The following is a 13,669-nucleotide window of genomic DNA, read 5'->3' as shown; positions in this document are numbered from 1 at the left end:
AGATTTGTCTGCTTAGCTTGACTACTGGCTACTGATTTGTCCCTGATTTTTGACTACCTGTTCAAGCTGGTCTCTGGCATGTTCTGACCTTCAGCTACCAGGTTTGATCCCTGAGCCTCAACTGGTTGCCTGGTTCTCCTAGTTTGGCCTTCTAGCCTTATGCTGCCCATGGCTCAGCACTAAAGATAAATGGATAATATATAGGTGTACATAAAGAACATATTATATATTTAGATTTTTTTGGAAAAAATATATCAAAAAGGTAGGAAGACTGCCTGAAACATGAAGATGAGGATTGGGATGGAAAGATCCCAGTCCTTCCATTCCATGGTATGCTCTTACAGACTTAGCTGGGGTCTCCTTCAAGGCAGGGGTCTGAGATAAAAGGGGTCAGGCTCTCAGATACCTCCAAGCAGGACCACAGGAGAGCTGGCTATAACAAGCTAAGAGATATGTTGCTCTAGTGGCTGCTTAGAGCAGACTCACTGTTTTCATGGTTGCTCTCCAGGAGCATCCCTAGGTGGGTCTTTTAGCTTGCATCTCCACCGGAATGGAGGGTGTGTGTTCACACATTGGCCAGATTTCCCCAAAGTCCGTGCAACATATCAGAGGACACTCCATACACAATCCAGGTTTACCCCTGCGTGTTGGAGTCTAGCCCAATTTATGTCCGGGGGAAAAATAAATAAATCCATTTTTTGCACTGGTGTATTCTATATGCCCCGAACTTGCAGTAAAGCCTTGCAGTAAAGTCTACTGTCTATGAAAGCTCCAAATAAGCTGGATTAGCCCCATTTTTCTCTGGGGGAGGCTCTGTTATTTAAAGGGAACTTGTCTGATTTTCTAAACAGTGGCTCTGGCAGTGCTGTGGGATCTATACTCAGGCCAACAGGTCCTTGTGGAACACATCCAAGTCAGAGGATGAAGGTAGGGTTGTGTCTTCAGGATGTGGTGAGGAAGTTGGTTCTGGTTCCTTTGGTTCTCCTAGCATGTGGTGAGTCTCAGTGATGCAGAGTCACCTAGAGTTTGGCTTTTCCCACCCTTGTCATAATACACGGGAAAGTATGAGAAAATAGAAGTTAAATTTTAAGCATGGCCTAATGGAACATGGTGAGAAAGCTGCCTCTAGTGGTGAATTGGTGGAAGTAACATATTAGCTGCCCCCACTAGCCTACCATCTCTGGCTGCCTGTCTCACTCTGCCCCATTGGCAGGTGGGCGGCTGCTACTGCTGCAGTGCTTGTCCGCCTTCTGCTCACTTGTCCATCAAGGCAGTGACCAGAGAATGGCATGGAAGAAGGTGTGGGGTCCTGCACACTCTAGCTTCTGTTCCCTTCCATTCCCTTTGCCTTGCAAAAGACAGGGAAAGTGATGGACAAGTGGGAGGGAGGAAGGCTGCTGCTGATAGGTAAGAAAATTAGGGGGGGGGGGACTGGAGTGGATCTAGGTAAATGGGCACGTGACAAACTCTGCATGCTATGCGTGGGAACAGCTGATCAGGATGGGTAGGGAGGAAATGTGTTGTGTGGGGAATTGATGTGCAATGTACTGTATACACTGCCAGTGGGGGAGTTGAAAGGGTTGGTGCATGGCATGCTTTGTGCAGCATGGGGTTAGAGGACAATGGCTTACCACACTGCCCCATGTGCCAGGGGCTGGGCCCAGGCCTGGTTTTAAGCAAGCACAATATGTGAGGTTGTAGAATTTGTTTAGAGCTTCTACAATGTGGAAGTTAAGGTACGTGACTTACCATGTAGATACTGCAAATCAGGTGATGTCACAGAAGCTTCTCTCACCCACAGACATAAGCACAGCATACACATATAGCACATAAACACACAGGAGCACTTCACATGCAAACACACAATAGCATGTCACATAGAAATAGATGTAACATTAGACACACATCACTTCATAGGAACATAGGAAGCTGCCTTCTACCAAGTCAGACCATTGGTCCATCTAATTCAGTATTGCCTAAGAACATAAGAACAGCCCTGCTGGATCAGGCCCAAGGCCCATCTAGTCCAGCATCCTGTTTCGCATAGTGGCCCACCAGATGCCGCTGGAAGCCTACAGGCAGGAGTTGAGGGCATGTCCTCTCTCCTGCTGTTACTCCCCTGCAGCTGGTACTCAGAGGCATCCTGCCTCCGAGGCTGGAAGTGGCCTATAGCCCTCTGACTAGTAGCTGATGATAGACCTCTGCTCCATGAAGTTATCTAAACCCCTCTTAAAGCCATTCATCTAGCAATGAGCAATGAGTGTGTGCTGAATAACCTTTCACTAGCTTACTGATTAAAATGAGCACTGAGAAACATAATTTTAGGAATATATAACCATTCTCTCCAAGTTAGGAAATGGGACACATCTACAACACTCTGAATCTTTGCCATAATCTAAATTGCTCAAAGGAGAAATGTAAATTATATTTTAGGCAAGCACAGAAATTGTAGGACACACAGGACATCTGCCAATAAAAGCAATGTATTTAAATTATTGTAACTCAGGCATCTCAGATTTCCTAAAATTTGGCTAGGATATTCCTCAAGGGATCAATCTGCATGGCAAATTTCCTACTGGTAAGACAAATCATTTTGATTTTGATAGATAGAATTTTCAGGCTTCATAATGGTAGAAGGTTTAAAAAACCATTGCCTCAATGCACAGCTGCTCCTGCAGCTGTATAATCTGCAGTGTAGTTGCATTTTGGAATGGTGGTGGCTGCCTTATACAAAGTCAGACCATTTGTCCATCTAGCTCAGTATTGCCTAACTGAGATATTGGCAGAACTCTCCAAGGTTTGAAGAAGGGCTTTCTTGAGATGCCAGGGATTGAACTAAGCAAAGTGGACACTCTACCACTGAGCTACAGTCCCATCCCCTAAGGCAGGGCTACTTAACTTCAGCCCTCCTGCAGATGTTGGCCTACAACTCTCATAATCCCTGGCTATTGGCCACCGTGGCTGGGGATTATGGGAGTTGTAGTCCAAAAAACAGCTGGGGGGTCTAAGTTGAGCAGGCCTACCCTAAGGAATATCTTACAGGAGAGAGTGCTCATGTGTAGCCACCCATGAAAATACAAACCCTGCTTAGCAAAGGGGACAATTCATCCTTGCTGCCACAAGACCAGCTCAATCCCCTAATTCTTAGCACACCAGGAATATTCATGAAGGACAGGTCTATATCAACAAGTATAATCATGTTCACAGGAATTATGCCATTGAATAGCAGTTGCCCCAAGTCCTGCTTGTGAGCTGCTTCTTCTCATTATGGGAAAAGTGATTCTGAACTAGATGGACCTTTAGTCTGATCCATCATGTTCTTTTCCATACTTATAAGTCATTTCTTTAATAGCCATTATTCATTCATTCATTTTAGAGAGCCCTAAAAACTTATTTGTATGAACTGGCCTTTAAAATTTAAATTTAAAAAGCTGAAAAAGCTTGGGTAAAGAGCTGGGTTTTCAAGTGCTTTTAAAAAATTGTCAGATGGGGAGGATCGTATTTCAGTAAGAAGAGCATTCCACTGTCTCGGGGCAGCAATCGAGAAGGCCGAGCTGGCAGCAACTGTGTGGCCACTGGCCGAGCTGGTGGCAACTGGAGATGGACCTCTTCAGACAACCTCAGTGGGCGGTGGGGTTCATAATGAAGAAGACGTTCTCTTAAATACCCAGGGCCTAAGCCATTTAAATACCCAGGGCCTTAGCCGTTTTTGTTTTTGACTTGCTGTGCACTGTCCAGAGCCTTTGGATAGGGTGGTATAAAAATGTAATAAATAAATAAATAAATAAATATTAGTGAGACAGCTAAATCACTGAACATGGCTTACCTTATAATGTTGCTCCAGTTGGATCCATCCTCCATAGCCATATCTCTGTGAGGAGAGGTATACAGTGGTTAAATAAAAATGGAAGCAGTAAACAGGAATTAAATATATAATCTGAAGAACTCATTTGACAACCAACTAGATTGTGACTGCAGAGCTTTAGAGGTAATATAGTGACATCTGAAGAAGAAAAAATTTAAAATAGCCAGGAGTTCAGGTTCAAACAACCGCTGTAAATCTATAGAGGATCCAACACTGCATGAGTCTTGCACCAATTAGGAGCTAAAGCAAATCTCTTTCCTAGTGCCAAACTGTACATCATAGTGTTAGTTCTGTCTGTTGAACTAACACAGAACTGCCCCAAAATTATCAGAGAGGGTCTAGTTAATATTATTAATGCTTCTCTGGGGGAGGGCAGGATGCCTCCTTGTCTTAGAACATAATAACATAAGAATAGCCCTGCTGGATCAGGCCTAAGGCCCATCTAGTCCAGCATCCTGTTTCACACAGTGGCCCACCAGATGCCGCTGGAAGCCTACAGGCAGGAGTTGAGGGCATGTCCTCTCTCCTGCTGTTACTCCCCTGCAACTGGTACTCAGAGGCATCCTGCCTTTGAGGCTGGAGGTGGCCTATAGCCCTCCAACTAGTAGCCGATGATAGACCTCTCCTCCGTGAAGTTATCCAAACCCTTCTTGAAGCCATCCAGGTTGTTGGCTGTTACCACATCTTGTGGCAGAGAATTCGACAAGTTGATTATGTGTTGTGTGAAAAAGTACTTCCATTTGCTGGTCCTAAATTTCGTGGCAATCAATTTAATGAGATGACCCCTGGTTCAAGTGTTATGTGAGAGGGAGAAGAATTTCTCCCTATCCAGTTTCTCCACACTATGCATGATTTTATAGACCTCTATCATGTCTCCCCGCATTAGACCACTCTTGAAGGAAGCTACACTGGATTCCTCAGAGTTAGCTAATTACAAACCTGTTTCTAATCTTCCATAGTTGGGCAAGGTGGTTGAGCGGGTGCTGGCCTCTCAGCTCCAGGCAGTTTTGGATGATGCAGATTATCTAGACCCATTTCAAACTGACTTTCGTGTGGGCTATGGGGTCGAGACTGTCTTGGTCAGTTTGATGGATGATCTCCAACTGGCTATCGACAGAGAGAGTGTGACTCTGCTGGTTCTTCTAGTTCTCTCTGTGGCTTTTGATACCATTGGCCATGGTATCCTTCTGGATTGCCTGGGGGAAGTGGGATTGGGTGGCACTGTCTTACAGTGGTTCTGCTCCTACCTCTCTGGCAGATTACAGATGGTGTCACTTGGAGACCGTTGTTCCGCTAAGTGCGAACTGAAGTGTGAAGTCCCACAAGGCTCCATACTGTCTCCAATGCTTTTTAACATCTACATCAGGGATTTTCAACCTTGGGTCCCCAGATGTTACTGGACTTCAATTCCCATAATCCCCAGGGTGGGGATTATGGGAGTTGAAGTCCAACAACATCTGGGGACCCAAGGTTGAGAACTCATGATCTACATGAAACCACTGGGAGAGATCATCAGGAGGTGTGGTGCTGGGTGTCACCAATATGCTGATGACACCCAGATTTACTTTTCCATGCCTACCTAATCAGGAAATGCCATATCTTCCCTAAATGCCTGCCTGGAGGCAGTAATGGGCTAGATGAGGGATAACAAACTGAAGTTGAATCCAAATAAGACAGAGGTACTGACTGTGGTGGGACAGGACCCGACAGATGGTTTAGATCTGCCTGTTCTGGATGGGGTTACACTCCCCCTGAAAGATCAGGTACATAGCTTGGGAGTGCTCCTGGACCCAAAGCTCCCCCTGGTTTCTCAGGTGGAGGTGGTGGCCAGGAGCGCTTTTTATCAGCTTCAGTTGATACATCAGCTACGTCCATTTCTAGAGGTGAATGACCTTAAAACAGTGGTACATATGCTGGTAACCTCCAGGCTTGACTACTGTAATATGCTCTATGTGGGGCTGCTTTTGTACGTAGTCCGGAAACTACAATTGGTACAGAATGCGGCAGCCAGGTTGATCTCTGGGACAACACGAAGGGACCACGTAACACCGGTTTGAAAAGAACTGCACTGGCTGCCAATATGTTTCCAGGTGAAATACAAAGTGCTGGTTATTACCTATAAAGCCATTAATAGCTTAGGTCCAGGCTATTTGAGAGAGTGCCTCTTTTGTCATGATCTCTGCTGCCTGTTACGATCTTCTAGAGAGGTCCAGTTACGGTTGCCACTGGCTCGTTTGGTGGCGACCCAGTACTGGGCTTTTTCTGTGACTGCTCTAAGGCTTTGGAATAAGCTTCCTGCTAAAATAAGAGCATCTCCTTCTCTGTTTGTTCTCAGGAAGAACCTCAAGACCCTCCTGTTCTCTCAGGCTTTTAATTAGAATGAATTTTAATAATTTTAAATAACTTGTTTTAATAATTTTATTCTATTGTTTTGATTGTCATGTATTTTAATTTGTGACTTTTAAATATTTTAAATTTTGTACACTGCCTAGAGATATACATGTCAGGCAGTATAAAAATATGATAGATAGATAGATAGATAGAGCAGAAATGCAGAGGAAGTGTGTGTGTCCATTTTTAAAAGCCAGAGTGGTGTACAAGTGAGAAACACCCCACCACCCATGGCCTGCCTTCCTGCTGCCCCTTCCCTCAAGCTCTTTTCTCTCAGCTGATTAAGCTTCTAGTCAACGCTGGGGGGAAAGAAGCTGCAAAAAGCTAAGTCATGGGGAGGATGACTCTGGCATTCTGCATTCATCACCCATCTGTCCTTTTGTTTTTAAAATCAGATCCTATCCCCTTTTTCTACATGATTGGGGCAGTTCCTTGTATAAACACAAAACTTCTGTCTAATTTCATTTAGTTAGTTGCTTGGCTCACACTAGGCAGGGCTGCCCAATTTGGCCCTCCAGCTGTTTTTGGACTACAACTTCCATAATCCCCAACCATAGTGGACAGTAGTCAAGGGTGATGGGAGCTGTAGTCCAGCATTTCCAGGAGGGCTGAAGTTGTGCAGCCCTGCAATAGTGCCACATCTGCTACAAAGGGGCTGGGATCGCATTGGGTGACCTGTATTAATTTTTGTTAAGGTCACTAAAAATAAATAAATCTGCTCCACATTATACACTGAAGTGTACATTGGGGCCACATCTCAGCTATGCAAACACAAGCAGAATCTAAGGATTTGGTGATAAAATACTTAAAAACAACCTATTCTGCTGAACTGTAATTAGTTAATCATTGGTGTAGACATAGATCGATTCTCTCTTTTAGCCTCCATGATGCAGTAGCAGGGCTGAAGGTCACCTTCTTTTATTAATATTTAAAGAGCACAGAGAGGCTTCAAATGCACAACTGAAACGTTCATTGATTCTCCCAGAGAGGTTTAAAACTCTTCTAACGGGGGCGGGGGGGGGGCACTAAAGGTTTAAGGCCAGCTTTCTTCTCCTTTTTTAGATTCTTGGGTTTGGAGTTTCTCATTACAATAGACTGAAAAAAGTGCTCCAGATTCACATTTTGTATTTTACAATAAAATCAGTTCACAAAGAGGCATATTTTATCAGCACAAATAACATGGCACAACTCCTGCCTTTCCTAGCACTGTGGGATTTCCAGTGAAGTCAGTCTTCAAATAGACAAAAATTCCATGTGGGGGAAAAAATCTACAGTGACATCCGTACATTGATACATACCAGTTTAAGATCAGGTCCTTGTGAGCTGATCCTGGTTATCTATCCTGGTTAAATACAGTTTAACCACAATGGTTTGACCAGGATTGCCCAGAAAATCTGTGTTTTCATATCCAGCTCCACAGAGCTCAGCAATCCTGGTCAACTCTTTAATCAGGATTGCTGTGATTGTGAGAATTCAGCCACAGGAGGGGAAAAAGAAGAAGCTTGGAACGGTGTTGCAGAAAAGTCAAGACCCTATCCCTGTGCAATGTAAATATTTAGAGTCAAACAATAAGTAAATGACAAATGAACAGAGGAGAAGATGAATCACAGCTAAATCTTGGTAGGGTTGTTGTTTTAAAATCAGCTCACTCCTTTGGAACTATCTTAGGACAAAAACAGACACAGTTTCCCCCCTTAGGAACATAGGAAGCTGCCATATACTGAGTCAGACCATTGGTCTATCTAGCTCAATATTGTCTTCACAGACTGGCAGAGGATTCTCCAGGGTTGCAGCAGGAATCTCTCTCAGCCCTATCTTGGAGATGCCAGAGCGGGAACTTGAAACCAAGATGCTCTTCTCAAAGCGGCTCCATCCCCTGTGGGGAATATCTTACAGTGCTCACACTTCTAGTCTCCCATTCAAATGCAACCAGGGTGGTCCCTAATTAGCTAAGGGGACAAGTCATACTTGTTACCACAAGCAGCTCTCCTTCCCCTTAATCAGCTTTGCAAGTATGTCCTAGGTCCTAAGGATTTCTAGCTTGCACAGGCTGGGAATGTACTAACAGCCTAATGCTAATAGAAACTGGAGAAACAACTCAAACCATAAACTGCTCCTCAAGATAAAATAGTTTCTTTTTTAACTGACCAAAATTTTGTTTCATTTTTGGGTGTGGCCTTTTGGCATCTTCAGCTTAATTTGCTCAGCTTCACTGTTAGCCAGTAAGCAATTCTAAAATTTGCATTCATGTCAATATTCCAGCATATGGAAATGAGCAAAGAGAGCAATATTATTTTTTTCCTCAGAGAAATTTGGAAACACTAATCTGTGAATTGCCTACTCTGGAAATGTTAAAGTACATGCAAATAAACCTTTTTAGAAATACAGTCCTGTATCCCAGAGTAGATCTGTAGTAGGTTCAGCGACTGACTCATTCAATAGTCCCACTCAGGACTATTCTAAAGGACCCTAAAGAACTAACAAATTTCTAAAGGACTACTCTAAAGTATTGGACTACATTTCAAAAGGACTTCCTCTGGTAAACTTAGTCTGGGTGTCACCCAGCAACATTTGCAGGACTTCAGATGAAGCAAATGATTAGAGAAATACTATATTTATATGCATTAAATTATCTGATGTAATGTGAGTTGTCTTCTGAATCATCACCTATATATCAGCACAGCTCCCCACTGACCTTCGCTGCCCTCAGTATATTATCAATATAATCCTAAACATTTCCTCCTGTTTGCCAGCAGTTGTGATCCTAACACAAGCATGGGCATATAGGAAGGAAAGTGAGGAAGAACGCAAATTGATTTCACTGCCTCCTGAAGGATCTGCTGATATTGACCCTATTAAGAACATAAGAACAGCCCTGCTGGATCAGGCCCAAGGCCCATCTAGTCCAGCATCCTGTTTTGCACAGTGGCCCACCAGATGCTGCTGGAAGCCACAGACAGGAGTTGAGGGCGTGCTCTCTCTCCTGCTGTTATTCCCCTGCAACTGGTACTCAGAGGCACCCTGCCCTTGAGGCTGGAGGTGGCCTGCAGCCCTCCGACTAGTAGCCATTGATAGACCTCTCCTCCATGAAGTAAATTGATTGATAGATCTCTCCTCACATGACACAAGCTGCCTGGGTTATGCTGGGAGTCCTCTGGTCCCGGCTACTCCAGACCTGTGAAAACCAACCTTTCTACCCAGCTTTGAACCATTCTACCCTGGCAAGTGATTGTGTATGCAATCGCTCCAGGTAGCTGGGCTGTTTCCACTGGCCCACCGCTATTTTAGGCAGCAAGCTGGAGGGAAGGAGTGGCCATGCAGAGCGGAGCTGCTGCAATACTGAGAGCAGTCACTCTGCTGCTCCCATGGAGAACTGTGGGATGCCGGAGGACTTTCTCCTCCTGATTGCAGTTTGCAACTCCATCGCCATGTCAATCATGCCTAATCTAAATAGCTTAGGTCCTAGGTATTTAAGAGAATGCCTTCTTCACTATGAGCCCCACCACCCATTGAGATCATCTGGAGAGATTAGTCTGTAGTTGCCACCAGCTGGTCTGGTGTCAACACAGGGACAGTCCTTCTCGGTTGCTGCTCTGAGACTCTAGAATGTGCTCCCTGCTGAAATAAGAGCCTCCCCATCTCAAAAATCTTCTTAAGAGTCTATAAAGACTTATTTTTTCTCCCACACTTTATAACTGGACAGTGGTTTTAAACTGTTTTATGGTTTTTATTTTTAATCTGTTTTATGTTGTTGTAAGCTACCTAGAGATGCAAGTTTGGGGTGGTATACAATTTTGAAAAATAAATAATTAAATTAATTTACAATGAAGAAAAGATGTGCTTTTGGTTATCAGGTTGGATATTAGGAGGGCAAACTTGAAGAGAAACTCCTTACTTACATTTTGGTGGAGGGAGAGGAGGCGTTTTTGTGGAGGAAAATATCTTTTGGGAATTGAAAATATGGATTATTAGGTTTGGAGGGGGGAGTTAAGTAAAATGAGATGGGAACTCCTCAAATGCTTGATTTGGCAGGGAATCTGCACTCCTTATTAGGATTAGCCAGTGTGTAGCATTATTTGCTCTGGCAGCCTTGAAGACACAGGGTAATTTTCTTAAGACCAGAGCAACAGACTGTAATGGAAATTATTTCATTTCGTTTGCATTTGCCTATATGATTCTGTGTGTAACTTATACTGTTATTTATATTTGATGCAATAACCGGTGGCTATACAGAATGTGTAAATCTGAAATAGTAATAAGCAGGAGCATAGCAAGGTCGGAGTGGGCCCAGAGACAAGATTTTAAAATGCCGTCCCCCCTCACTGAAGCTCAGCTCATGAAGTAAAGAAATCTTCAGGTAGCTCCAGGTCTTAACACTCACATCAATTTTGGAGGATTAATACAACTGAAGGAAGCCTGGGTGGGTGCGTGGCTGGGGGAGTCAGTCATGTAACTTGCCTCTGGGGGACCCCCCAAGGCAGTGGGCCCCCAGACAACTATCTGCTCTATTATAATTACGCCCCTGTAATAAGAGGTTTTTTTTTTAAGTGAAAAAAGGAGTTTTTGTTAGAAGAAAGGCTAAAAGGCTACGTTTTCTTTTTTCTATTTTGACTCCTAAGTGGCAGCCTTAGTTTAAATTGAAACAAAGTTTTCTCTCCTGCTACAAATCTTAATTAACACAATTGGTCATTCATATAATAAATCTGATTCTACACAGCATATGTAAACAGACTACAGCTAAACCAATAATGTAATTTGCTCATTGACTTTAGCTGATATAAACTCAGGTTGATCATTCATGTTTCATTCACATTAAATGAGGAATGGAAATCTGAAAATTAAAGTTTAAAGATGCAAAGTGCAAAAGGTTTCTCTGAATATGCGTCCATTTTTACCGGCAATAATGCAAATGAAAATGTAGTATTTCTTTTTAGTTATTGTAAACTTTAAAAGACAAAAAACTCCTTTCCCCACTGTCAGTAAGTAAAAAATATAGAGGACTACATCCAAACAAACATAACACCTTTGTTTTACAAAGCTTCACATTAGCATGAAACTTTCAAAATATTATCTGGCACACACACACATGCACACATAGCAGAAAGGTGCCAGAAGTGTTTTGAAATTAAGACCAGTCTTTCTGATCTTATTCATGACCAGTCTAAAAAAAACAATCCAGAAGGGAGTTTTCAAAGCCCTGAAATATTGGATACAAAGCTCAATTGAAAACATGTACAGAAATCAGAAACTAAACTGCTTCTTTAGTGCTTTTGCACAAGATATCCAGTGCCGCCATTACCTGCTTCAGATCGGGCCACTCCTTAGGCAGAATGTGACTATGAATATCAATTTTCATCTCTGGAGGTTAACTTGAGGATTAGTTTTAATAAAGGCTTTTTCTTTTGCCTTAAACTTGAATTGTGCCTATGTGCTGTCTGCCTTGTAGTGGTAGTTTTTCATTAACTTCAGCTGCTGTTTAAGTGAGGCTGTCTACGTACAGTAACCTGTCACAAACCAATCAGAAAGCTAGCATTTCAGAAGAGCTGCATGACACAAAACTAAGTGGTTGGAATATATTTTACAAGCAAGATAATCATAAATAGCTGTACGTTGCAACAATGAAAGTATAAATGCTATTAGAGTTATTTGACTGAGAGGCTTTAACTGCTAATCCATTAGCTGCCCCCCCACCTAATTATGTAATCATTTTTCTACACTTGAATTAAACATATCCCCAAAGCTCAGGCTTAATTCTGTAAAATTGGATCAAGTGTTTCTGCCCATTCTGCTCTTGATACATGAGCAACCAACACTGAGAGATTTTCACATTATGGACAATTAGGTTTAGTTATACTAATGTGCATGTGTCAGCTATTACCAAGGATGGCTCTGGGGTGGGGGGTGGGGTAAGCATCCCCCAAGACAAGTAGCTTGCCCCCCACCCCTTCTTTTTGTTTCAGAAATCTAATATGTGGGATACAGCTCATTCACCAATAAACACACATCTAGCCCCCCCCCCGATAAATGCCATCTGGGCCCCCCTCAATTTTTTTTGCTGCCATTGGGTACTACTGATTGGTGTAAAACCTCTTTCTCTTGCAACATTGTCTAGTTAAGCCAATCAGGCTATCAGCCTGTTCTGACAATTGTTACCTGGGTAAAAAGGTAAAGTGTGCCATCAGGTCAATGTTGACTCCCGGCGCCCACAAAGCCCTGTGGTTTTCTTTGGTAGAATACAGGAGGGATGCTTACCATTGCTATCTCCATGCAGTATGAGATGATGCCTTTCAGCATCTTTCTTATATTGCTGCTTCCCGATACAGGTGTTTCCCATAGTCTGGGAAACATATCAGTGGGGATTCGAACTGCAACTTCTGGCTTGCTAATCAAGTCATTTCCCCGCTGCACCATTAGGTTAGGACACCCAATTAAGCGTCCTACCCAGCTTCAGGATCTGTGTGTGCTCCTGAGTTTTGACTGAGAATAGACAACAGGATAGCAGAGGGGAAGGGAGTGCTTGTGTGTGAGGCGCCCGCTGGGTAGAACAGAGCCATGATGTCATCCTACTCAGTTCTCATACCCAGCAGTTGAACGAAGTAGGACTAAAAGTAATCCTACCGCATTCATCTGCAGTTGCTTCGACTATTAATGATAGTTCAGGTTCTCAACACACATGTCCAATGTCCACATTAATTCCAGATTTACAATCAAACAATTGTCTTCCAAACAGTGAACATGTAAGTGAAAGGTTTGACTCCATATTGGAAGTGGCTGACCTGATGAGCAATGTTCTTCAAGTGTCTTTACTCAGGGGGCTTTTCCAGACAGCAATAGGAAGAACTCAAATATCACTTTCCCAAGTGCAGTTTACTCTGTCCTTTCCGGCGCAAATCCACACTTTGTTCATATGTGCAGTATGGTCTTATCACTATTTTCTCAGCACGACCTGCTGCCCACATTTTGCGTTCTGTGAAGAACCACCATTCGCCAGAAAAGTAGTAATCAGTAAAGAGCTGGCTAGAAAGTGGTGCTGAAAAGATCGCACTAGGACACTGCTGCACATATGGACACAGAGAGGATTCACACTGGCTAGAATTATGAAAGCCTGCCAGAGGCATTCTTACCCCTGGACTTCTGGGCTGAAATCCAGGGCCTCCACAGCCCCTGGGAGCCCCCAAATCCTCTTTAGTCTATCCTGGGTGGTGCAGGTGCCCAGTCGAGCATGATGATGCTTACTTTGCAGGGGAGGGGGGGCCCTCCAAAGGCCTTTAGGTCCAGGCTCCAAAATTACCTGGGTGCACCTCTGAAGCCTGCTGAAGTGTGTGGAAACAGAGTCAAATCATGCTTTGAAAAGCACTATTCCAGTACTTATAATTACTGTCTGCAAGAGCCCAGGGAGTCATGCTGGTTAGA

The 13,669-nt window shown here is 43.5% G+C and overlaps 1 protein-coding gene and 1 long non-coding RNA gene across 4 annotated transcripts in view; one reads left to right on the top strand and one right to left on the bottom strand.

Annotated features, from left to right (window-relative positions):
- ACMSD (aminocarboxymuconate semialdehyde decarboxylase) overlaps nucleotides 1–13,669 on the bottom strand; it is a 78,611-nt gene that overhangs the window by 39,143 nt on the left and 25,799 nt on the right. For 2 of the 3 annotated variants that reach the window (XM_053253652.1, XM_053253668.1), the window contains exon 2: nucleotides 3,827–3,871. In XM_053253652.1, the coding sequence (XP_053109627.1) occupies nucleotides 3,827–3,871 (45 nt within the window). Of the gene's footprint in view, nucleotides 1–3,826; nucleotides 3,872–11,555; nucleotides 11,691–13,669 lie in introns of those variants that run through there. The other variant, XM_053253658.1, reaches the window with a different exon arrangement.
- LOC128326591 (uncharacterized) overlaps nucleotides 1–13,669 on the top strand; it is a 74,679-nt gene that overhangs the window by 41,074 nt on the left and 19,936 nt on the right. The gene's annotated exons all lie outside the window — the stretch shown is intronic.

This window comes from Hemicordylus capensis, chromosome 1 (genome assembly GCF_027244095.1).
Source record: "Hemicordylus capensis ecotype Gifberg chromosome 1, rHemCap1.1.pri, whole genome shotgun sequence".
In the NCBI taxonomy this organism is placed as follows: Eukaryota; Metazoa; Chordata; class Lepidosauria; order Squamata; family Cordylidae; genus Hemicordylus; species Hemicordylus capensis.
This window is presented reverse-complemented; position numbering and strand designations above follow the sequence as displayed.